The following is a 26,830-nucleotide window of genomic DNA, read 5'->3' as shown; positions in this document are numbered from 1 at the left end:
TGCATGAAGTGAAGTTTGAACTCGTTCTTTTTAAGTGTGAACTGGCACAACACTGCTTCTACAGATGGGCTCACATTCAGATTTCACATTTAATTGTGTAAAGGTTTGGTTGTTTGTTTGATTTAAAACCATCATATATTTGCAAAAATAATAAAAAAGCAAAGGCTCAGATGCCCCAATTGCTTAGGATAAAGGCTATCTTTGAGTTTGATTAAAAATTTCTAAATAACATCATCCTATGTTTGCTCAGGGCATTTAGAAATGCAGATTAATCAATTAGTAAAAATGTTATCAAACGACTTTTAATTGTTTGACAGCCCTAAATAAAAGATAAAATTTACTAACTTAAGCACAAAAATAGGGCCCAGGTTTTAACTCATGCCCCAACTCCGAGTCATTCAGTGCGATGTAAAAATTTACATTGAAATATCAAAGACTCAATCAGAATAAAATATTTAGAAAGAAATAATTTTGCTGATTGAGTATGAAGCAGTTTGAGCTGCAGTGTGGCAGCTACTTTGTGAGATAGGTAGACTGGTGGTCCTAGTGGGCATTATACTTAGTGATTGTTATGAGGGAACAACTGTGACACAGTGGAATGAAGTCCTGATTTAAGCCGGTCTGGTCTCACTGCAGGAGTCAGGTTGGCTTTAGGGGCCACACACACAGACACACAAAAAAAGTGAAAGGAATAATTAATTAATTGACAATGTAGAAGAAGCTAAGGGCATTATCCTTTAGTGTGGGGACTGCTAAAGAAATGCAGTGTGTGTTTTTGTAAAGAAGTGGTTGGAGGCTCTTGTAAAGCTAAGTCTGAGCTCCAAACAGGAGCCTGGGGACACACTAAGAAACAGGCGTTCTCGTCAAAAGCCACCAGACAGGTAGAAAAAGGAGCCCTGCTGAGGTTTTTACTGGCTAAACCAAACAGAGGGGAGACATACAACCTGCTGCATGTCCACGCAGTTCACCCTGCACTTCTGAGCTCACTGCAGCAGGAATGTGAGCCTTCCAGGCAGACATAGCAGAGAGGGGGGCACTGGCTGATGGGACCCATCAACAATGTCAACCTTCAAAATGTCACATATACACATGCACTCAAAAGACAATACAGCTGCAATTTGTATAACAGAGCATCCAGCCCACTGCAGACATTTAACCCTGTTCCTTTCAGGGTTAGGAATGTCAAGAATCATCGCCTGGCTATTTGATTGTGAAAAGGGAGGGCTCCCTTTCTGAAGGAACAGAGGGGAATCATGGGAGTTGGAAGTGATTGTCAGAGTCCTTTCTCTTTGAAGCTTTTTTTCCTCTCTGTGTGTAGCCATGAGCGAACACAGTGTGAAAATGTGGGGTGCTGCTCTGATGGGTCCACTTGTGTGGGATCTTCTCTCTATGGCTGATCATAAGACTTCTTTGTGTGATCCAAAAGACAGAATTAATTGCTGCAGAGGGAAAAAGGAAGTACTGAACAAAATTAAACTCCAAGAGCCCGCGTCCTGTTTTCCATGCCTGGGTTTAGGTCTTAGGTTTGGTATGGGAGAAATAACTGGTAGTGGTTGGAGCTAAGGTTTGTTTCAGGTTAAAGTCAGAAGGAACACTTATCTTTACTCAAGCACATTAATACTGAACCGTGGTGAAAAATGCCAAATGCTACTCACTATCCTGCAGCATTGTGTCATTCACTTCAATCAAGTGTCTGAAAATAATGTGATGACCAAGACTGTTTATGCAGACACAGCATTTAGAATATCATCACTAGAGCTTACTTTGGTTTTACAGTCAGAAATCAATACTCTTCAATAAAGTTGCTTGTCTTTTCATGGAATGTACAGGGCATCAAACAGATAATGCTGAGAGATCATTTTATTTTGTTTAAATCTTAAGGTTAATATCCTCCTCCTCCTCTAGGAGAGGACCATGAAAATAAATGACTATATACTTATAATTATAATTTAGGAGGATTTTTTTGCATGCAGTCAGTAATACAGGATGTATAAAACTGCAAAGACAAAAGCCACTTGATCAAGAAACCATGCCCTCCCAAATTGTATAAGGAATCTGTCCTTATGTTGTTCAAATAATCCTCACAAGAGAAAACACATATTACCCTAGAGGATATTCTTTCTCAAATATAGATTATATATGGCATAAGTTTCCTCCCACAGAGCACACAAATCAAAAATAAATATGACATTAAGAAAATTGTATATGTACCCTGGTATATACAAATCTTCCAACCTCCCATGAAAACTTGGTCTCAGTTTAGATCCAGTTATACCTAACATAGTTCAGCCAGGCCATATTGTTTTTGTGAAAAGTAGATAAGCAGATTACTGCATCTAATTAAACTTCATAGATTAATGTAAAATCTGTCACAGGCATTTGATCAAATATTCAAGTTTGTACAATAATCGCTTTGTGAGAGTATTTTTTACCAGATCCCAATTCCCAGTTGGTAGAAGATCTTGTCAGGGCCGTTCATTTACCCATTGTTACTTTCTTTCTTTTGACACAGAAAATAAGAGAGGGGAATAGGTGGGAAATACTCTAACCAGCCACAAAAATTTAAACTAGTCACCTGCAATTTATTTCAGAGATTACATTTAGCTATATCTTAGTAATTAAATTGATGATCTGCATCTCTAAAGAGATAGATTTTTTAGTAGCTCTCCAAGTTGTAAACCTTTGAGTTAATGTGCATGAAGATGCATTTTTACACCTCTCACCAATCTCAAATTTCAAATATCTTGGTGTTGCCTTGATATCTTTTATAATTATAAAGTGCCAAAGCCTTATATATAAAAAAAACATAGGCAGAAGCAACTAACAATACACTTGACAGTAGCTTCACTTAAAAGTAACATATACGAATTATCTGGAGACATTTGATATTGACAACAGTTTAAGAAAAAACTAAGAATGGTAAAAAAAAAGGTCTGTATTTATATTGCGCTTTTCTACTCTTGATGACCATTTGGGGCTCAGTATCTTGCCCAAGGACAGTTCCGCATGCAGATAAGGAAGACTGGATCGAACCGTCGACTTTCTGGTTGAGGAACAGTTGCCCCTACAGAACTACAGTGCTAACATGCATGTTCTTGTGAATATGCAACAATTCTAAATTGCATATAGGTACAATTTACCACTTTTAATGTGGCTGTTTAACATGTACTAGGACGTATTGTGTGCAAGTACCTGATGCTCAGATGACATGTGGTCAGATTTGTTTGGACTCCCCATCAAGAGATCCCTGATGACATCTGCTTTCTCCACTTTCTTTGGAATATTTGGATATTGACCATGGTGAGGGAAAGCCCAAGGAAAGGCAAGACCAAAGCTAAGTTGATTTTTTGCTAACCTTAGCTCAATTGAACGTCTATGGTATCGTATGTAACAGTTGTTTAGTAAACTTATAGTAGTCTTAACCACTGTCCTAACAAGTCATGACTTTCAAGTTACCATAATAAGTTCTACCTCTAAGATTTTTTTCTTTTGAAGTCAAGGTAGTACAAAACAAGTATCAATCAATCAATCAGCCTCACACATTACTCTCTGTGTGGGTCCACAAGTACTTTCAATAACATGGATGGGTGGTGCTGGTCCAGAAAATGTCTTTTCGACTGCAAACACACCATTTATTTCAACAATGCACACACTTGCAAAATATCTCTCCTATGTGTGTGTGTGTGTGCCTTCGGCGCACATGTGTTTTGTAATTGTTCGTATTCAACTTCAGTTTTCAGTGTCGACAAGTTACAATTACAGGGTGTTGTTCGGGGGCATGAGGGAGCTGGTCAGGGGGAGTAGGGAGATGTTCAGGGGCAGGAGGGAGCTGGTCAGGGGGAGAAGGGAGCAGTTCAGGGGCAGGAGGGAGCTGGTCAGGGGGAGAAGGGAGCTGTTCAGGGGGAGCGGAGTGCACTTTAAGGGCGAATGTGTGCTCATGTCATCTAAGGTGCTGTAAAAACTGGGCTCTGTTTATTATAGTTCCTGTGCAGTAGGAACAATGAAAGTGTGTTGCTATTCTGCAGCTTAAGCCACACTTTACAATAGTGAACTCTGAAAGCAAGGAACAACAGAAGAAGTTATACACTTAAGTTAAACACATTATGCTCTCATTATGAAAGGTAGGGAAACATTAGAGATATTCAATAAACACAGAAATAAATTATACCTCTCTGCCTCACTGAAACATGGCCTTTTACATGGTTGTCGACCATGTAATGTAGACCCTTCTATTGGCAGAAAGGGCAGTGAAAAACATCAGAGCTGTATTTCATTATTTGAAAACTCTCGCCGTCTAATAATTACATTACATTTCAATTTAGCTGATGCTTTTATCCAAAGCAACTTACAATAAGTGCATTCAACCATGAGGGTACAAACCCAGAACAACAAGAATCAAGTAAGTACAATTTGCTTCAAAAGCCAGACTACAAGTACTACATGTAAGTGCCATATAAGTGCAACTAAACTGAATCTTTAGGGCCCGAGCACAACAGTTCAAGAACCCTATTGAATCTCTGTTGATTATTCCTCTTCTTCATCTTAGAAAATAAGTGCCTTTTTAAGGGCCTTACCATACTCGAAAACTCTCCAAATTCCGCGGGTGCATCAGGTCTGAACATGCGTCCATAAATGGCTCGATAACACCCCCTACAAATTTTCAATGAGGGTCATCCTACCCCTTTACTTTCGCCGAGAGTAAAGAAAATTGGCACACATGTATCATGCCCAGATGAGAAAAAAGCCTTGTCACTTTTTGCCACACCCAACAGGAAATCGGCTTGATTTTGGGCGTTTTGACACCTGCTACAAAATTTTACTCCTCCTAGTGGCGTGAAATTTTGATGAGTCGCCATCCAAACACAAGGTTGTTGGATCTCGGACATACATGGTCCAATCTGGACAACAGTCCCCGCCTGATGACAACTACACAAAAATGACTTAAAATCACAGCGCCCCCTGGTGGAAAATGTCCTGTTTTTTGCACGTCTTACACTTTGGTGTACTCCTCCTCGTCCATTGACCACAACCATGTCAAATACTCATATGTAAACTGTGAGTTTTCATCGAACACCATGTTAGTGGCGTAGTGTGTCAAATTTCAACAAGTCGCAGTGACACACAAAATTTATGTAACTTCAGTGCACATTGTTCAATCTACCTCAAACTAAATTCAGTGAGTGTCATCTTAACTCCATTGAAATAAAACTTATCAAAAGTTTGAATGTACATGAAACTGTTTGACCGTGGCATGGCGTCAAAGTTTGATGATTCACCAAAAAAGGGATTTGTTCTAACTCCTCTGTACATTGTCCAATCAGCCTCAAACCTCTTTCACACGATCAAAGTACCGCCCTGATCAGATCCATATGTAAATATTGACTCATCGTCACAGCGCCACCTGCTGGCGACAGGAAGTCACATGTTTTATACTTTGATGCACTGCTCCTGGCTGGTTCACAATATACAGTCCGGGAGAGATAAAACCGATTTGATTTTAGAAATGTTTCGCAGGAGAAAGTAGCATGATTTAATGATTTGAAGTTCAGATGAGAATCGAATGTAACACCTAGATTTTTAGCTATAGTTTTAATATTGGCTGCCATGGGACCGAGAAATGATAGCCTGCTAGCTGGTCGGGACTGAAGATTATTATTTCAGTTTTATTGGAATTTAACTGAAGGAACTTAAGGGAAATCCATTCCTTAATGGCGGATAGGCACTCTGTTAGGACACATGCGGGACACATGCGGGTGACGTTGTCAATATATTTGCGTGTCATCGGCATAGGAATGGTATATCCCATTAAAATGGCTGATGACGTTTCTAATGGGAGCATGTAGAGTGAAAACAGGATGTGACCAAGAATGGATCCCTGTGGCACTCCACACAACACTAGAGCCAAGGATGAGGTGTTATTTCCGATGGAAACTGAAATTTGTCTATCTGAGAGATATGACTTGAACCAACTAAGGGCAGTGCCAGATATGCCGACTGATTAGAATGTTCAATGGTGATGATCAATGATCAATGGTGTCAAATGCGGCACTGAGGTCAAGGAGCAGTAATACGGCGCAATCACCAGCATCGGCAGACATTAATAAATCATTAGTAATTTTAGGGAGAGCGGTTTCTGTACTGTGTCGTTTGCGGAATCCTGACTGGAATTTGTCGAAAATGTTATTATTCTCACAATCTAATGTGGTTTGAGAGGTATTATTAAAGCCATTGAGTAAAATATTCGGATCGGATGACTTGTAAGGGTTATGGTCAAGAAGACCTGTGGACAAATTTGATGAGAATTTTGAGGCACTATGTTCATTTAAAATGTGTGAGCTTTTAGTGGATTTGATATTTTTTGGGGCAACATGAACAGGGAGTCAAACTTAACGAAGAGATGGTCAGAGACAAATACGTCCTCTAAGGTCAAGGAATTGATGTTCAGACTGAGGGTAAAGACTAGATCTAATGTGTGGCCGCGGTTATGAATTCCGTTGCAAAACCATTGGTTGAGTCATCAATGTGGAAATTAAAATCAACAACAATGATAGCTCTATCATAGTTTAAATGAAAGATAAAAGTTCAGAGAATTGGGGTGTAAAATTAACATTTGGTTTAGGAGTGCGATAAATTACTAGACCAAGGACCAGAGCAGTGCTGCAAATTTTGAACACACTAGTCTCAAAACTAGAAAATGTCTCTGTGGTAATGGGGCAGCAAGTGAAGCAATTTAAAAAAAAACAACAGCTAGACCGCCATTATCCCTGGGAGTGCTTTAATATTCAAAGTTTGGTGGGCAAAGCTCTAGCAGCTGGGTGTGACCGCCAGGAGACAACCCGGTCTCAGTTAGGAATAAAAAGTCTAAATTGGATGAAGAAATGAGATCATTCAGTATAAAAGACTTATTAGAAAGGGACCTTACATTGAGGAGGGCCAGTCGCACAGGTACACTCTGGCCAGCAGAGGGGGATATGGGGACAGAGATTAGGTTATTGGACCTGCGAGCTGTATTTATACGTTTTTTGTTTGGCCTATGGTTAGTAACAACATGGATATAATAAGCGCCCGGTGTGTAGGAGAGGGGCGCAATTTGCTGTTTATATTGATTAGTTGCTGGCTGGTGCGGCCGTTTGGGGGAGCTAGCAGGGGTAATACTCTGCGGTGCTGCACTTGAGGAAGAAGTTTCTAGAGGGGAATGTCTGAAAGGTAAAGAGTCAGTCTCGTGCAGCAGATTGCACAACGTGCTGTATGTTAGCCGCTAGCATTCGGCTGCCCAGCGCATTGGGATGAAGCCCATCGTTTATGAAGAAAGAAGAGCGACCCCAGAACAAATCGAAGTTGTCAACAAAGCCAAGGTGGTGAACTGAGCAGGCTGAGGATTTTGCTAAAGCGCCCAACTCCACGGCCCAGTGTTGGGATAGGAACGGAGATAAAGACAGATTTGCGACAAGTTTTCAAGAAGTTGAAAAGCTGTTCAAAATCCTTCTTGGTGAGCTCAGACTGCTGATGAGCCGTGACATTGGTTCCCACATGAGAGTCATCAGACCGGCCGGTGAAGTGGTTGGAAAGATTGAGTGAGGGTGGTGTGACAGCCTCACCAGAGCCCCTCTTGCGCCCGCAGACTATGACCTCAGCTCAAGGGGACCGGTGATTTGGAGTAGAGCAGGATGAAAGCTGGGGACATGTGGAGGGCTCCCAAAGAACTGTGTCAGGGATGTTTGCCTCAAGTATTTTGGTCTGCTCATTAATGAAGCTGCTCAAGACAGAGTCTCTGTTCCGCAGCTCATTCGAAAGCTGCCGGATGTCCTCCTTAAGGTCAGCAATCTTTTTATTGGCTTTCTGAAGTGAGACACAGTCACAAGGCACAGATGGCATAATGTTTTGCTAGCTTAGTAGTCAAGTATAGAAATATAAGGTAGACTGGATGTGGTTGTCGTGTTCAGCAGGCGATACTGGGTGGAAGTGACGATGAGTTGAGGATATGCTAACGAGAGCGGCCGGAGCAGGTAACGTAGGCTGTAACTCAAGATCCTGAGATCTAATCGGTGAGATCTGACGTCTTGCTACAAATATTGTGTTTATATTCCGAGATCTTACCTGGTCGAGTACAAGAAATAAGCAAATACCTGCTAGTTGGCGGATTGTTGAGTATAGCTAGCCGGAAGTGGTGCTAGCGGCAAAAGCCGGGGCAGGTAGCGGCGCAAGCTTACGCTTTACTACAGTGATTGCGTTTAGTAAACTAGAATATTACTTACTTAGGCCCCGTACATGCAGGTTCTAAGTCGGTATAAATGCTAGAGTAATTACGTTTGTAAATAGAATATATCTAAGTCGGTTGGAGATAGCAGTGCAAACTGTCTGAAACTCAAGATCCTAGGATCTGGTTGGTGAGATCTGATGCCTTGCTACAGGGATTGCGTTTGTAAGCTATGATATTAGCTGGTCATGTACGAAAAATAAGTGTAGATTTGATAAATGTCGATTCGAGACGGAGTCAAGACAGAGCATCTCAATGGTACACACAACGCATGCGCAGTCTTAAACACTTTGATTAGTTTGTGTGAATATTGGTGACTAAATCAGAGCTATATAAGAACCCCCCAAAAAATAGAACGATAAAATGTGGTCCATCAAATATAAAATATCACAGATACACTGTCCAGTACAGAAACAATAGAGCCAACTGTAGAACCAGATTCAAAAATAGACCACTCTTTTGCTATATATCTGTTTGTGCTGACTTCATGAATCTCTTCATTTGAAACATCAAATTGTCTAAGTAAGAGTTCCATAAATCCATAATCCATTAATCAGATCAATATATCTCTATTCACCAGCAATGTGTCACACCGGGAGCGGCTGTGTGTTGTCAGTTGTTCTGCAGCGGAGCTGCTACTGCCAGCACTATGTTTTTACATATGGTTTGACTTGAAAATGGCCATAAATGTTTGAGTATGTGTGTGTGTGTTTGAGAGAGCGAGAGAGAGAGATGGAGAGAGAGAGAGAGCGCTCCTGTAAATATTTCACAATAAAAATCATTTAAAAACAAATGAATGGGGTGGCATATAGCTCATCTGGTAGAGCGGACTCAGCAGCTCACACACTCTCTCTCTCTCGCGCTGACTCGCAAACACTCACACACTGACACAGACTCAGCTGATGTCTTGGACCTGTTACAGTTTAAACGTCAATATATTTGAAATGATGCGACAATATCATCACGGATCACCACATAATGATCGTTACTTTTCTTAGAAGAAAGCCATAAAAGTTCTTGATAAAAAAAACACCGTCTTGTCATCATTGTACCATTCTCGAAAAGTATAATCTATTGAGTTTTGAGAATTGTGTTATTTCAAATATGCTTGTTTTATATTTAAGGTTTTGCATGGGTAAACCTTAAATCTGCTTTAAATTAATTTATTAGACAGAAGGTTGGGAGTGGTATTGGTACCAGTGCTACCGCTAGAGGGGACTGTGAGGTGCCATATAGGTGCACCACATTTGGGCAAACTGTGCTGTCAGTAAAGGGGAGTATATCCCACTGTTAAGATCCATCTTAAACAATGGCTGACCAGAACTGTCATCACTTCTAATTGGCTACATTGCAGGCTGTGTTTTGTCCTCTTTTCTTGTGTGATGTTTATATTTGTTTCTATATGTTGTTGTGAGTGATGCGTCTGTCTTTGTTACCTGCCAAGGGACAACAGATGTAAATTAGCATTCTTGCTAGAATCTGGCAAGACTCAAGACTTGAGACTTTGTTTATAATTTGCACAACAACTAAATACAGCAGTTGCTGGCAATTAAATTCTTGGGTCACAGGCTCCCTTCTAGCTCAAAAATATTTGAAAAAATATAAAATAAAATATAATAAAATATACAACTAAAATATAATGTATAAACTAAAATAAAGTATATTACTTAGTAGAATGAATGAATAAATGTAAGTAATACTGATTAGGTGCAAAGTTTAGAGGAATGACAGTCTTATGACAGATTGAAGAAGTTTAACAGTCTTATGGTCGAGTGGATGAAACTGTCTCTGAGCCTGGTGGTGCTGGCTCCGGATGCCTAGGTATGGTCGGCCAAATGGCAGCAGGCAGAACAGTTTATTGCTGGGGTGATATGGGTCTTTAATGATCATGTTGGCCTTCTTCCTACACCGCTGGGTGTAGAGGTCATCCATGGATGGTAGCTCCGTCCTGGTGATGTGCTGAGCAGACATCACCACCCTCTGTAGAGCCTCACAGTTCAGGGCAGTGCAGCTGCCGTACCAGGCAGTGATGCAGCCAGTCAGGATACTCTCTAAGGTGCACCTGTAGAAATTGCAGAGAATCCTGGAATCCATGTTGAGCCTCCGCATCCTGCAGAAGCGGGTGAGTGCTACTGGGCAATAGTCGTTCAGGCAGAGGGTTTTGGGTTTCTTTGGAACAAGGACAATGATGGTCTCCTTGAAGCATGTGGGGACAATGGACTGGAGCAGTGACAAGTGGAAAATGTCTGTGAATACATCTGCCAGCAGATCTGCTAACAACTTGAGAGCTCGGCCAGGGATGCCATCAGGTCCAGGTGCCTTGCGTGTGTTAATCCGTTTATGTGATCTTCACACATCTGCCCTGGATATTACAGGTGGGCAGCGGTCCTCCTAGGCATCTTGTACCTCCACAGCCGGGGAGTTCCTCTCAAAGCGAGCATGAAAGGTGTTCAGTTCATCTGGGACAGAGCAGACAGCACCTCAGCACTGCTGGTCTTCCTTTTGTACTCTGTGATTGTTTTTAGTCCAGCCCACATGTTCCCTGGTAGTTAGAATCCACTTGTGCTGATAATAGCACTGCGGAACGCATACCTGGATTTCCTGTACTCCTCCAGATCACCTGAGTTGTAGGTGTCCGTTCGTGCTTTGAGTTTGGCATGAACGTCACCATTTATCCAGGGCTTTTGGTTCGGGAATGTTAACATGTAGTGTTTTTAAAATGATGTTCATTAACATGCTCTGTCTCAAATAAATGAATAAAAATGAGTAAAATCTTTCTTTATAGCTGCGCATTCATTCATAATTCAGCTCATCCTGACTCTGCTCGCTCTCTTTCTCTCGAGCGTGCTGACGCACACACAAACACCACAACACGCCCTCACACACACACACACAAACAGTGTCATCAGACAAGTGTAAACTCAGACTGGCTAAAAAATACAGAATTTGTAAACTTAGACTATGTATGGAGAACCGGAGGAGATGGCTGGGTGCACTCGGTTTGGCTCGATTCGGTTGGCAGTGCACATACAAACATGTATGACAAGATCCAAAATGAATACTGTAAGCGGACTACTTGATCACTATAACTGAATTATTTAAACAGCATTAGTAAGGGAATGATTCTGTCCCAAGCTTTTTGATCCGTATAAACTGTTGATCACTATATATCCGTGATTACTAAATCTGGTTTCCACTGTATTTGGATTCATTTAGCAAGGGTTGTTCTCCCCCTACCTTAAACCTTGCAAATAAATCACATTTTGAAGAAAAGTAGACCTGCTGACATGTGTGGCTCATACAGACCTATCAACCTGATTTCAGTTTTTTTTTATTTGTGATAGATACTGCATATCTATCACAAATACTGTCTTTTTAGAAACCTGTCATTCCATTTAATTATGACACAATAAATGAATACATAACAAGCCCTATGAGACAAATTGTGATTTGTGAATATGGGCTATACAAATAAAATTTGATTGATTGATTGATATTAATAACATTTCGGAAAATATGCCAGAGTTAGCCACAGAGGCTAATTTTCATCTGTAGTCCCTGGGCAGGCAATACAAGTTGACAGCAAGCTACTTTCAAGACTTCTTGCTGGGTGCCTGAAAAAGGTATTTCTGATTCTTATCAAATCTGACCAGGCAGGCCTCATTCATGGTTGCTACTTAACCAGCAATGTGAGAAGGCTTTTGAATATTGTGCAGTTTGTTACACAGAAGAAAGAGAAGGCACTGGCTATCTCACTAGATACTGAGAAGGCCTTTGATAGGGTAGAGTGGAGCTACTTGTTTGACATACTGCAGAGATTTGGGCTGCGGGGACTCCCTAAAATGGATCCAAACCATACATTACATTTAGAAGTGTAAATTAATATCCAGACTCTGGTCATTAATTGCTCTGGTAATTAGTGATATTTAAGAAAAAAAAATGTTAATGACCTTCATGTTTTTCTATTAGGCCTTCCCTCACATCTCCCTGCACTACAAACTTCTTGTAATTGCTCAAAAATTCATTTTGCACAATTGGATCAAACCCACTTTGCCAAATATTACCCTTGGTGCAGGGAGATTTTCAACACCCTCCCCCATGAACGGTTACAAGCTGTCTTAAAGGGTAAAGATGAGCTGTTTATGAATGTTTGGTCAACTTCCCTTGATTATTTACCTACTGACTTGAAAAATGTACTTCTGTGGGCGAAACTCCTTTCTGAGTGGAAGACACCTCCCATAGCTCCAGTTATGGGTCACACAACATGATATGTAACGCACTGAAGACAGTGTTGTGTTGAACTGCCTGTTTGTCCTCATTTGATTTATTGACATGTTTTTATTACGAATAATTAATATGAATATATTTTTATTATTATTATTGTTATTATTATTTATTCTATTATTATTTCTCATTGGTTTTGTTAGATGTGCTGTTCGGTTATCTGGGGTGGGGGTAAAACTTTTTGAATCAATGAAAAGTGCTGTGATTTCTGCGTATGCTTACAGCCCTGAAGTCTAACATCTTTCCATGGGCATTGGTGGGGTGTTTACATTTGTTAATGTGGAATAACTGGCACAAGCTTTCAATTTATGAAGACAATGGGATTCATCAATCAATGAACCCGGGTGCGAACGAGTGTAAAAAGATGTCATAAACCTGTCATTTCTTAGGAACCTCCTTAAGAATAAATTCAAGAAAATAATAGATATAAAGATGTAAGTGGATGAGGCCTGATGGCATGAAAACCCGTGGCTGACTGTGGAGTCTACCTGCTTGTTATAGAAATGACCCGGATTAAACGTAAAATTATAAATGGGATCTTTAACCATTTTTATGTCCCTTCCAAATCATCATCAGCCATCTCATGTAATGAGCAACTTGTACTCCTGTCATATGGATTAGTATTTAATTACTGATGATCTTGTATTAGTAAAGATAATATTACATTTATAACATGTAAGTTAAAAAACTCACTTTAATATCATTTATAGATAACCCGAATCATGGCTGTCTTTGTACTGTATATAAATATCACATATCATATCACTGACCAGGAGACGTGCAGAAGCAGCAAGGATAACAAATCATCTGTCATACAGCAAGCAATATTTTGTTTAGTTGTTACAATGTACAACAATGCTGTTGCATGTCAGGACAGCTTCCTGACTTACCGTTCAACATCCCATATACGAAGAGGGGACAAGTTCTGGCAGCATGAAGTTCCTGTTACAAAGGAGCTATAACAGAGAGAGAGAGAGAAAGAGAGAGAGAGAGGAACATTTTAACAAGTTGAATTAAAATTGTCCAATGATAAATAAATTACTTAGACTGGTGTAAAAGAGCACCGTATTGAGCTGTCTCATATTTTTTGTGAACGGTGAACTGAACGGATCAGTTTACAACTGCTTAACATGAACTTGAGCGTTGTTCACTTCTCGTTGGACTGAACAGCCTTCAATTCGAAGATTTAATTAATTTAATTTAATAAACACAACTTTAACAGTGAATATCCTCCATGAAAACATGCAGTTGTAGCTGGTAATCCATTACACAACATCTGCACATTATTTGTGCCACATTGTATCCTAATAAAGTGAAGGGGAGCAAAGTTAAAGAGGTTTAAATAGGGACCGTCAGTAAACTGAGAGAAGAAGAACAACAACAGCAGGTGGCAGTATACACCTTGGAGTTGTTTTAAAGGAACACAGACATTGGATCAGGAGCTTTTTCAGAGTGATGGACTGAAACTAAATGTATTGTGACAAAACAGAGGTAAGATGTAACTCAAGTATGTTGCTCTAATTTCTTGCTTTTGCTTGGCTTCTGGTTCAGTGAGTGTTGGTCATTAAAAGATGAGCAAGATACTGTTGGAATCTGTGGAGTCTGGGTGGAGTCTAGCTTCTACCACTTCTAACAATATATAGCATGTCAATATTTACAAACATTTTAATTAAGTATGCAGTTTCCTTACTGGCTGATATAAATTGTGTCAAAAGCAATCAATACCCAACAATGGCAATCAGGATGACAATTTCAGGTTAAAGTTAAATTGTCCTGAAAGCTGGATAACTCCTAGCTGAGTTTTCTTATGAAGAAGAGGTGTTGCTGATATTTGGAGCAGACCGTTTCACTGTTGGGTTAGAAGGTGAGTTTGTGATCAATTATTGTTTCTAGGTATTTGTATGACTTCTCCATTGGCTACTTACTGACCAACAGTGTACGGATAGTGAGATGTCAAAGGTGGAAGTCATTCACTAGTTTTTTTTTTTAGAGGTGTTGAGATCAGACAGTTCTGCTTTACTCCACTCTGTGGTTCATCTCAGCCTGTAACTGCCCCTCTGAGTTGGTGGTGTCAATGATCACTGTTAAATTGAATGGTATTTCTTGGCTACAGCTCCTGCAGTCATTTGTGTATCTTGTTAAAAGTTCCGGTGAAATTGCTCTGTATATTTTCAATGATTTAGGACAAAGTGTCCTGAGTTACATGCTATTTGCTATTTAAGTTATGCTAATGTTGCTGGAGTAGATCTACTCACACTAACTGAGTCAGGTGCATCAAGTTATATAGATGTGAACATACTGGAAATGGTTAAAGAGAAAAAACTAAAATGTGTGTCTTCCAAAGTAGTTAACAGACTGCTGTCCTTCTACTTTTCTAAGGTGCCATAATCAGTGCAGAATGTGTTAAAATGTCACTACTCAAAGAGTAAATTGCTAATGAGCGAGGTTTGCTAAAACATGGGTGCAAACATTCACAGATGACAGATGTCAAATATCAGTATCACAAGCCGTTTCATGGGGTAGGCCAACCTAATACCAAGCATCTATTTTGGAAATAGCAGAGGAGATGAGAAGCGTGACAGATGAGATAACAAAAGACAGTTACTGGAGAGGTGAATAAGAGGAGAGAGCCAGAATAGACACAGTGTTGACACAGTTTGGAGCACAATGTCTATCTCTTATATTACTTTTACTCTGAAATATTGAATGAAGATCTAAAGATTTCTGTGTTGGTCTAAGCCCATTATGTTTCAAGATCCTAACAGTACCTCTGTTAGCAACAATCTTCTCATGGCCTCAGACAATGACTTCTCAACTCACCATCGACCACTAGATTTTGTTAGAAACTGGTAAATGTTATTGAAATTAGAGGAGTCACACTAGTTTGGTTTGTTCACGTTAACTTACAGTGACAGAAGGACACTGACCTACATTCAAAACATTTCTTCACTACACTGCAATTGTCCTCCGGGGACAAATAAAGTTGTTTGGAATTGACTTGAATATGCTCACTGGAAAAGGATGGAGATTCATAAACTTTTCTATAAAGATGAATAAAAAGACAGTAGATCAAAGGCACTCTGGGACTGTAGCTTCTTAATTTCTTGAAAAAATGTTTATCATGACAATCATTGAAGAGTTGTTGATCAAACAAAGATTTCTGTCACATAGCAGCACTCAATGAAGCCTTTCCCTGCCTCCATCCACCACACATTGTTTCCCAGTAGAAGAGAAGAGAAGAAAACTACAACACGTGTGATCCTTTGATTGGAGTGGCAGATTAGAATTAGCAGCCTAGGTATGCACAATGAATGCCGCGCATGTGGAGAGGTGTGGGCGTGGTGAAAGAAGACGGGAGGAGCACTGGGAGAAGGCTAATGGGGTTTGTTTAGCTGTTAGAAACTATGCAGAGTGTGGGGTGGTGACCAAGGGTGCTGGTGGTAGGGGGGCTACTGTTGGGCCAGGCCTGAGTCTCAGGGCTTACTGCCCTCCTACAGGGTTGATGGACAGGGGGGAGGGCCTGCCTTTTACAGAGAAGTAGTTATAGATAAAACCCATTGGATGCAGTACTGCAGATTGAGACAGAGAGAGATTTATGTCTGTGTAATCATGAAGTGGGTGGAGAAGCGAAAATCTCCCCTTCAAAGCAAATAAATATCATAACGTAAGGCTAAAATACTTTTTGATAATGTCCAATATTGTGTCCTGATATTCAAAGATTTAAAAAATAATAACACAATACACTGATTTCCGTCTTCTCTCCACATTATCTGCACTAAAAGCCATATGTGTTGGGAAGCTCTGGGGTTTTACATGACACGTCTGAAGCCACCTAATGTACTATAACTCCAAGTACACACAGCACTTCCACACTGATATTCAATTATTAAGATGAGCCATTAAGCCCCATGTATTGGCAAGCTGCAAGGAGTGGTCTTAGACCACGACTGAATCAGCGGAAATTTTATTTCAAACAAGCTCTGTGGAACTGAAATTACAAAGGACAGTTTGTTACCAAACCATTACCTGTTATCATTTCTGCTCTAATACACCAAAGCACAGAAAGGGGAAAAATAAACACCATGCTTCTGTATACCTGCGGATTAATCAAATGGCCTACTGTGTAAAGGTAAAAGAAAGTTCTGAAGATAATTTCAGGGACTGGCTGTATGTATAATCAAACCAGAGATCACATTAATATTCACCCTACAGTTATCTCCCTGTCTCTAAACCAAGGAAGGGAGGCAAGCTAATAGTTCCAGGTGTGGCAGAGTATAGATTCAGAACCCTGTCAGAATCTGACATGCGTCTATACCTTTAATTAGCTTCTTAAACAAGACATCAATTTTGCTGTCCTCTTGTCACACTTTCTTCTGTGTGGAAACTGTACCACTATCCTTGGATATAACTGAACTTCATGAGAGTTTAAAAAGCAACAATATCTTGACTTGCACTTTACTGAGTGCATTTTAAGATTTAAGTACTGTAAATTATGGTTAAATTAATTGCGAAACCTCACCACAAAGTTCCAAAACAACAAAGTGAATGAATTTTCTTTGTCACAGGTCCATTATACATACTAATTATGACCAAATTTGAGTATGTGTAGTGTTTCCTCTTGAAACGGGAAACATTCAAAGTTCAGTATGTAGAATTTAGTGGTGAATTTGCATGTTGCAACTGAATACCCCTCACCTCACCCTCCCCTTCCAAACATGCTACCTGTGGTAGCCTTCAGTTGTCATAAAAACTCCAAAGGAGGCGAGACGATAACGCTGTGACAAATAATCTTGCGAGACAATAGGAGATTCATCATGGCGACACCCTGTTGCTAGGGTAGTGCAACAAAAACAAATTACAAAACCAAATAAAACACAACCGGTAATCTTCCCTGGATTACAACGCAAACACTGGATAATTTAGAACAGTTTGTGGAAAAGTATTTCTGTAGAATATGCATCATGAGTCCACCACAGAAACGACCATGCCGAGATTGGTTCCCTGAAACTGATGATGACGGGAGCACAACTATTGAGGTGAGTGTACTCAAATCCACAAACAATAAACTGTCAATCGTGGAAATACTACACACAGACATAAAATAACTTAAAGCCAGTCTCGAATAAACACAGTGACAAATTGAAACCCTGGAAAACAAGAAGCTCAAACTCACCATCAACACACTCTCCGTCAAAATGGAAACAATATCAAACCAAAACCAAATAATGAAAGTAACCATACTGGACCGTCAGAGCTGCAGCATGCATGACAATCTCATCTTCTCCAGAATATCAGAACAACCTCAAGATAACCCAGAACAAGCAATAAAATATTTTATGCACTCAGCAGTGAAACTGACACACGACACCATCAATAACATAACCTTTCACTGTGTCAACCGCACTAGAGCCAAAAACAACAGCAAACCAAGACCGATTGTCGCCAAATTTGAACATTTCAAACAAAAACAACCTGTTAAAAGCAGAGGAAAGGAGATTAAAGGAACAAACTTTGGAATGAATGAATCAATCATCAATCATCACGAATAGACCATCTCCTGACAAGCAACTCTATGATGACAGATATCTCTGACCCCACCATCCATCCAATCATATCAGATCATGCCCCATTCAGCTTCATATTGCACCACAAAACAGACACTAAAACCAACCAAAGATGGCGATTCAACACACATTTGACTAATATTTCAAGAGAGAATGGACACTTTTTATGGAAACCAATGACTCAGCAATCCCCTCCCCAACACTAATCTGGGAAACAGCCAAAGCAGTACTGAGAGAGAAAACCATCTCGTAATCAACACATAAAGAAAAAAAAAGATCAAGAAGTAGAAACCAAATTGGAAGAAAAAAACAATTACATAATTCCTATGCAGCCACCACAACAGAATAAAACACCGAAAGAAATTAGAGAAGCTAAATTCCAATTTGACAAAATCATCAATAAAAAGACACAATTCATGTTACAAAGATTATGCTACAACCCAAAAAACATAGGCTTAAAGAGATCATGTTCTATTTGAAGCTTGAAAAGATTAAATATACACTGAGGGGAGTTACAGATACATTTGAAAGGGTATGGAGGCCTTTTCTTGCATACTATGACAATTTAACCCAAATAACAGACTGGGAGGATTCATAATTCCTTTAGTATAGCACAGTGCTGATGTACTTAGTTTTATAAGGAGTGTACATTACATGTTTATTCATTCATTGTTTTTGTTTTGTGTGTTATTTACTCAATATTGTATACAGACGTTTATTTAAATATTTGGTGGCGTGTCTGTCAAAGGGATGCTGGGTTGGGGTGGGGGGAGGGCACATGGGAAGGGAGTTATGTAGGATGTATTTCAAATGTTGACTCTGTGAATTATCCATGTAAAATTCCAATAAACAGAAGTTAAAAAAAAAATAATTAACTAGTTCAAAGTTCAGTTCATGCAGAGGAAAATGATCAGCTGATCAGCTGTGACCAGAGAAACTCTGTTTCACTGTTCTTCAACAAAGTTACTGACCACCTGCTTCACGTGAACTAGATCTGGTCTCACTGTGTGTGTCGCTCTGAGCAAGTGAGTGGGGGCGGGGGGCCTAGCCCCGGGGCCTGTGTGTGTGTGTTCGCTGTCTGGGAGCACACACACACACATTTTCTCTCGCTTCTGGTTTTTCACATGATGGCCTGATACGATGATGATTTAAAAAAAGGAACGTAAACGTTTATGCAAAATTTTTCACAATAACCTTAAAAAGAAATTGAGCGTTTGCATGCTATCTATTTTTTTCAACATTGTTATTACAATGACATCCCTGGCAAAACTTTTTGTCGCATCTGTTTACATCACTGACTACTGATGATGTGTCGGGTTTTCGAGACGACTACTGCTGATGTAACGGTTTCTTGAAGTGCTGTCCAAATTCATAGGGGAAGATTTCAACCACCAACCTTTGTTTTGGGTGTTTTGGCATTGCAAAAACCCTTGGTTTTGAGTGAACAAATATTTTGTATTAAATATTTTAGTTGGCAGTGGCATTCCACAGTCACTAGTAGAATTTCTTTTGGAACACGACGAAAGAGAGTCTGTGACCCAATTCTAACGAAAGCTACAGCGAAACCTTCTTGAAGGGTTTATTGAAGAACTTATCATGTTAGATTGGACTGCACAAGTTTTACTATATTCTACCAAATAAACTGAGTGTATTTCTTGTATCCAAGCCTGAAAAGAAACATATTACATACCATGTGTATACTCCTGTATTTGCATGAGGTATGGAATGGGAAACAGACTCTATTTCTTCATGTTGTGATAAAGATGATTCAACAAGAAGACCCTACATCAGCCTGACGGTTTGGATTTACTAAAACAGATAAACATGTTTTAAAATGATTTTCCATTTGCCTCTTTAATGTTCCAACACGATAAAGGTCAGACGGCTTTGGCTATAGAAAAACTGCCCGCTGCCCTAGTATAGAATGTGATAGAGCAGGGGTATTCAACTAAAATTTAAAGAGGTCCAGATAGAGAAAAATTCTTGAAGCAAAGGTCCGAAAGATCATAATGTCTAACTATTTAGTGTGATATATATTTCAGTAGCCTAGTAGTTGTATCAACATCTGCATGTACTAAATACCTGACTGTCAAATCAAATTAATTCAGTACGATTCAAAAACTTTGACAATATTTATTGTCACGTAACAAAGAACTGAACATATATGTATGATTGCAGATATATATAATGTTCTCTCATTAACTAAATAAAAGTAGGGCTGCATTTCAAAATAAGAGAAAATAAATAAAATGTGAAAATTGTGCATGTTCAAATAAAGGGCTTAACTTCAGAAAAATAAAATAAAGGGAGCAAAAGCTTGAATTTCCCTTTTTCTGTTTCACATCTTGACTCAAAAGTCTCAACCAATTTTACAGATAATAAATCTCAACACATCTTAACAATTGAACAGTTTTAGAATCACTTTCTTCCCCTCTTATATCCCACTCCCCCACTTTGTTCGTCTGTTTCTCTCCCTTTCTCCGTCTCACTCCTCTGTTTCTCTCCCTTTCTCCGTCTCACTCCTCTGTTTCTCTCCCTTTCTCCGTCTCACTCCTCTGTTTCTCTCCCTTTCTCCGTCTCACTCCTGTTTCTCTCCCTTTCTCCGTCTCACTCCTCTGTTTCTCTCCCTTTCTCCGTCTCACTCCTCTGTTTCTCTCCCTTTCTCCGTCTCACTCCTGTTTCTCTCCCTTTCTCCGTCTCACTCCTGTTTCTCTCCCTTTCTCCGTCTCACTCCTCTGTTTCTCTCCCTTTCTCCGTCTCACTCCTGTTTCTCTCCCTTTCTCCGTCTCACTCCTCTGTTTCTCTCCCTTTCTCCGTCTCACTCCTCTGTTTCTCAACTTTCTCCGTCTCACTCCTCTGTTTCTCTCCCTTTCTCCGGCTCACTCCTCTGTTTCTCTCCCTCCCTCTCACTCCTGTTTCTCAACTTTCTCCGTCTCACTCCTGTTTCTCTCCCTTTCTCCGTCTCACTCCTGTTTCTCAACTTTCTCCGTCACCTCTCCTCTGTTTCTCTCCCTTTCTCCGGCTCACTCCTCTGTTTCTCTCCCTTTCTCCGTCTCACTCCTGTTTCTCAACTTTCTCCGTCTCACTCCTGTTTCTCTCCCTTTCTCCGTCTCACTCCTGTTTCTCTCCCTTTCTCCGTCTCACTCCTGTTTCTCTCCCTTTCTCCGTCTCACTCCTCTGTTTCTCTCCCTTTCTCCGTCTCACTCCTCTGTTTCTCTCCCTTTCTCCGTCTCACTCCTGTTTCTCAACTTTCTCCGTCTCACTCCTGTTTCTCTCCCTTTCTCCGTCTCACTCCTGTTTCTCTCCCTTTCTCCGTCTCACTCCTGTTTCTCTCCCTTTCTCCGTCTCACTCCTCTGTTTCTCTCCCTTTCTCATCTCACTCCTGTTTCTCTCCCTTTCTCCCTCTCACTCCTGTTTCTCAACTTTCTCCGTCTCACTCCTGTTTCTCTCCCTTTCTCCGTCTCACTCCTCTGTTTCTCTCCTTTCTCCGTCTCACTCCTGTTTCTCTCCCTTTCTCCCTCTCACTCCTGTTTCTCAACTTTCTCCGTCTCACTTCTGTTTCTCTCCCTTTCTCCGTCTCACTCCTCTGTATCTCGCATGCAATTGGTCTGTGCGTTTCCTCATCCGCTAAACCACTACCGTAAAGACTACAAAAGCTGCGCCAGTTACAAATAGAAGCGCCCCGTCAGGTTTTAAATCATAACCTTCTGTTTTGGCTGTAGGTCCGGGTCCGTACGGGACGGCTTCTGGGTCCGGACCCGGACCGCGGTTAGTGACCTCTGTGATAGAGGCTACCAATTATGTGATATATGTTAAACACCTAACGAAGGAGGTTAAATTTGCATTTGCATTTGTTGGTTAGCAGAACTACTCCATCAATTTCCATCATTTTCAGGGGGCAGATTCGCAAAATTTTAAACTTTATTTAACTTTGCAAGATATGGTGTTTTTTAGTTGATTTATCCAAGAATAATTCATGGATCTTATGGATAAAAAAGATCAGGCATGTTTAGGGGACGGACCTATGTGCAATTTTGTGCAGATTCAAATAAAATTGGCATCTAATGAACTTAAATGTGGTGCCATAAGGGGACTGTTGGGCCTTGGTGGAGGGTATGGATTTCACTGAAAGTGCCCTTATACTTAGAAATATGTTCATTTCATCAATGAAAACTATGATAAAAACAACCCAATAATAATTTGTAATAATAATTTGTTTTATTTAAACATTGTTTGCAGGTGTTTTCACTGCAGTCCAGAGAGCCACCAGGTCTGTAGTCCCCTCTGTGTTGCTGAGTCTGGGTGAGGGGTTGTTTTTGTTTTGGAATGTCTGTCCAGAGTGGAGTGTGCTCCATCTCTACTTGCCTTATCTCCAACTGTGTAAATCTGTCTCTAAATTCAACAAAGGAGTACGGCTCCCTGGTGACACTCTAAGTGGGGTATTTCTGTGTCGTTGTCTGGTAAAGGTGGGATGTAGAGTTGGCCTGTGGTGTGGGTGTCCTCACCAGATTGGGCTTTCTTCTCCTTTGCCCTCTCTCTGATTCTGAAGAAGTCTTCTTCGAAGGGACTTAGGTTGCCCTGGATCATCACTGTACCTTTCTTACAGAGATGTACAGTGGTTTGTTCATCATCCAGGTTTATTTTTAGTGTCCACCCTCCACTAAAACCATCTTTCATAATTATGGCACTGTGCCATGCCTGGGGGATTGTCGGTGTGGAAAATGAGATTATTTCCCTTTTTCGGACAGTCAACAAATTATGTCTCTGGACTGCTATTCAGCAGCTCCTCTTTGTACAATTTCCTTGCAGAGTCGTTTGTAATTTTTGCTGGAATCAGTACTTTGATGGCAGCTCGAATCCCAGCCCATGGCGAAGTGTCCTTGGGCAGGATGCTGAACCCCAAAAATGGCCCCTCAGAGATGTTGAATGCACTAAATGTAAGTCGCTTTGGATAAAAGCGGCAGCTAAATGACCCGTAATGTAATTTGTGTGTAGCCCAAAGAGGTATTAGGTGCATTTGCATATGTGGAGGGGGGGACCTCCACATATGCAAATGCGCCTAATACCTCTCTTTGTGGAGCTCTGCTTACATTGTTCAGGTTCAAGCTTGCGCACGGTTTTATAAATCTGAATCTTTTTGACGTCAACATTTTTGGCTTTTGTGCGCATGTACACTTTTAATATGAACCTTTGAATCCACTTTATCTTTGAATCCAAGTGACAACTGATCAAAAGTTGAAGAAATTCCCTCAAGCAGTCTTTACTGTGACCTTGGCCTCCAGGCACCAAAATCTAATCAGTTCATATTTGAGTCCAAGGGAATGTTTGTACCAAATTTGAAGATATTCCCTAAAGCTGTTTTTAAGATATCATGTTATAAAAACATACTTAGTGAGGCCACCATGACCTTGACATTTGGCTACCAAAATGAAATCCAAGTTCAAGTGAACATTTGTGCCAGATATGAAATAATTCCCGCAAGGTCATCCAGAGATATCGCATTCACAGACAAAATGTAATTTGTGAGGTCACCTTGACCTTGCCCTTTGACCACCAAACTCTATTTATTTCATCCTTGAGTCCAAGTGAATATTTGTGCCAAATTTGAAGTAATTCCCTCAAGGCATTCTTGAGATATTGTGTTCACCAGAATGGGATGGACGGACAGACAGACCCTCTGAAACGAAGGTTATGTCATACTTTGTACATCTAAATTATCTCTTCTGGTGTTATTCTTATAGAATACCCGACCATTGTGCTGAATAAAAACTTGATAGAGGACTGTAAATTCGATTAGGTTAATAACATTTTGGGAAAGTGAGGATATTTTGGCTGGTCCTCACTTCTTCTAAAGGCTGTTTGAGGGTTAAGACTTGGTTTTAGGGTTATAATTAGGTTTAGGTTAAGGTAAGGGTTAGGGTTAGGCATTTAGTTTGGATGGTTAAGGTGAGGGTAAGGGGCTTGGGAATGCATTATGCCTCACTAGTGTGTGTGTTGGGGGTGGGGGTGAGGAAGTGAGCCATAGTGGTATCTGTCAGGCCTGTTAACAAGCTCAGCTCATTGGTAGGCCCCCAGTAATTGGTGTTGGGTATACTCATTCATGGCCCAAATGGGCCAGGCAGGGCCAGGACCAGTATGCGTGGTGGGTGACCTCTGATTGGCAGACACAGGATACAATAGAGTTATGGTCACACCCAGTATTTGGAACATATTACTCTCCATTACTCACAATTCTCACCCCTCACTGGGTTGTGGTCCTGGGGGAGGGATGACGGGGGACACCAACCATATAATAAAAGAATGATTACTCTCTCATCTCCCCTTACTCCCACACTCCTCTGAAATGCCAAGTAGGACTAATCTGGGGTTGGATCTTGAACTGATATTATAGCTGCTAAGGTTAAAGCCTCTCTCGCTTAGCGTGGGGCCGACGTCTCCCCCTCCTATTTCCTAATATGTGCAACCCCCTCATTACACCTCTCGTCATTAACAGCATGCTGGACCTCTGCTGCCATTTGGGTAACCTTGTCAGCTGGCTGTATTATCTAAGGGCGTGTGTGACAGGGTCACACAAACTAATTGAGTCCTCATTGGGAACCCAGCCGCACAAACACACACACCGAAGCACAAATCACTGATCTGAACAAACACATGGACACAGATTTAAAACACTCTCTCTTGTCTGAAAACACTGTCAGAAAGATAGACTTTGAGCGCAATAATACACGCATACTAAGTGTGAAAGCCCCTGCTAGAAGTTGAGTCCAACAGTACTGTAGCAGATATTTACTGTATTTAATGTACTGTACTGTAATCCCACAATATGGACTAGTTCAACCAGAGGAATTCTAAATGCCGAATAAGGAGGTAATTATACTGATGACATTTTTAATGAAAACTCAAGAGACTGAGTATGTTGCTCAAGGTACATTTTCTGAAGGTATATATAAAAATCATAGTTTACTTCGCATTTGGTCATTATGTATTACAAATTTCCAAAGGTAAACATAAACTCAAATTCTTTGAGTCTTTCTTTTAGCATATTATTAAGTGCACTTGTAAACATTCTCTTAAACAAGTCCACAATAATCCTTTTAAACAACAAATAAATTCACAAACAAGTCAGCGCTTCTAGACTCATTAAGTAAACACACACACGAATGATTAGAGTTCATATTTCCCAGCACGGGAGTAGAGTCCAAATGTCTTTTAAATCAATCAGTGTCTGGTCAAAATAAAAAACCAGGGGCATGCGCTGGGAAAGTGTGTATGTGAATGGGTTTTATGCTGAAATCACTATGTCACATCTGTAGGATAATATGGAGGTTTTTTTTGCTGCAATGTGTATCCTATTGCCTTGGCAAGATAAGGTGGATATTGTGAAGTTTGTTGCTGGAGGTTCTGCGTGGTCTCATACGTTCTTAAGCTCGCCATCCACAGTGAAGGGTGTCATTAAAACCTGGCCTGTATAAGCACAAAGGGGCCAGAAACTCTTTTAACAACCATTGATTTGTTGTATAATTTTTTTAACAAAAAAGTAAAAAACTATAATATAGATTTTTCACATAACATGGTAAATGTAAACAAAATGTCATTAGACAAAAAATATTTATTTATTTAAATGTAACTGCACTTTACTGCTGTTAAACAACCCATATCTCTTTTTGTACTGTGCATAGCCCCACACTGCATATTTATCAGCTAGTTGCTGAACACATTGCTGACACATACACAACACAATGAGACATTCATTTACATTCAAATAAGTCCAACCGTCAACATTACTACTTTACCTCACTGCCGTGTGGCCATAAGCAGCATGTTTGATTACCACATGCTTCAGGCTGACGCTAACAGGAAAAAGCTAAATCATAATTCACCAATTCGGCAATACAAGTTTTGATACCACAGGCAATCACTTTTAAAATGCAGTCTCTTGGTAGGCATATGCGAGTCAGTGTAAAACACATTCAGTAAGCTTCATATTTGAAAGCTGTTTGAATGGAATGTGTGTTAAAAGCAGTGTTTGCTGTACTAACCTGCGGTAGGTTCTCTCCCTGCTGTTACCCCATTCATCTATGTAATGAGTATCACCTGCTTCCAGTATGTGTTACTACAGCCATGCTACCTCATATCACCACAAGATTTCAACACAAGGGCATGCATATATTTCATTTAGATTTCATTTCTTAAATTGTAACATGGGTAAATGAGTTTTAAGGAACATGTGTCCTGTGTTTTTTTTTCTTACCCTGAGCCTGGTGTACAGACAGAACAGCCTCTCTGACCTGACACGGGACCTCTTGATTTAAAAATTAAGCACTTTATACAACACATGAAAGTGACAAAACTGACACAATTGCTTTGCTATTCACAACTTTGTGTGGCTTCAGTTACTTGACTTCAATACTCGTTTACTTGTGTCTTTCAATCACCTTATACTTAAAACATTTGTATTGTCAATATCTCCATTAGCACATATTTCTTTACAGAACAGCTTTGTAGTAGTTCTGGTGGCTAGACTTTCATCTCACTGCAGTGTAGCTATTCCTGACAAATTTTGACCTTTTATTATTCTTATGCTCTTGTGTTTGACTGTTTTGTGTGCTACTGGATGCCTAAATTACCCTCTGGATCAATCAAGTATCTATCTATTGATTAAATATTCAGTGCATTTTCCTGTTAATAACATTTTTTGTCAGACCTCCTATGAAAGGCTTATTGC

General features: G+C 40.2%; 1 protein-coding gene across 1 annotated transcript in view; it reads right to left on the bottom strand.

Annotated features, from left to right (window-relative positions):
* The window catches only part of fbxw4 (F-box and WD repeat domain containing 4), a 101,221-nt gene that overhangs the window by 46,186 nt on the left and 28,205 nt on the right, over nt 1-26,830 (bottom strand). The window contains exon 6 of the mRNA XM_035172049.1: nt 13,432-13,497. Coding sequence (XP_035027940.1) covers nt 13,432-13,497 — 66 coding nt within the window. The remainder of the gene's footprint in view (nt 1-13,431; nt 13,498-26,830) is intronic.

This window comes from Hippoglossus stenolepis, chromosome 12, assembly GCF_022539355.2.
Source record: "Hippoglossus stenolepis isolate QCI-W04-F060 chromosome 12, HSTE1.2, whole genome shotgun sequence".
NCBI lineage: Eukaryota > Metazoa > Chordata > Actinopteri > Pleuronectiformes > Pleuronectidae > Hippoglossus > Hippoglossus stenolepis.
Note: the sequence above shows the minus strand (reverse complement) of the source record. Positions and strands in the feature narration are given on the sequence as shown.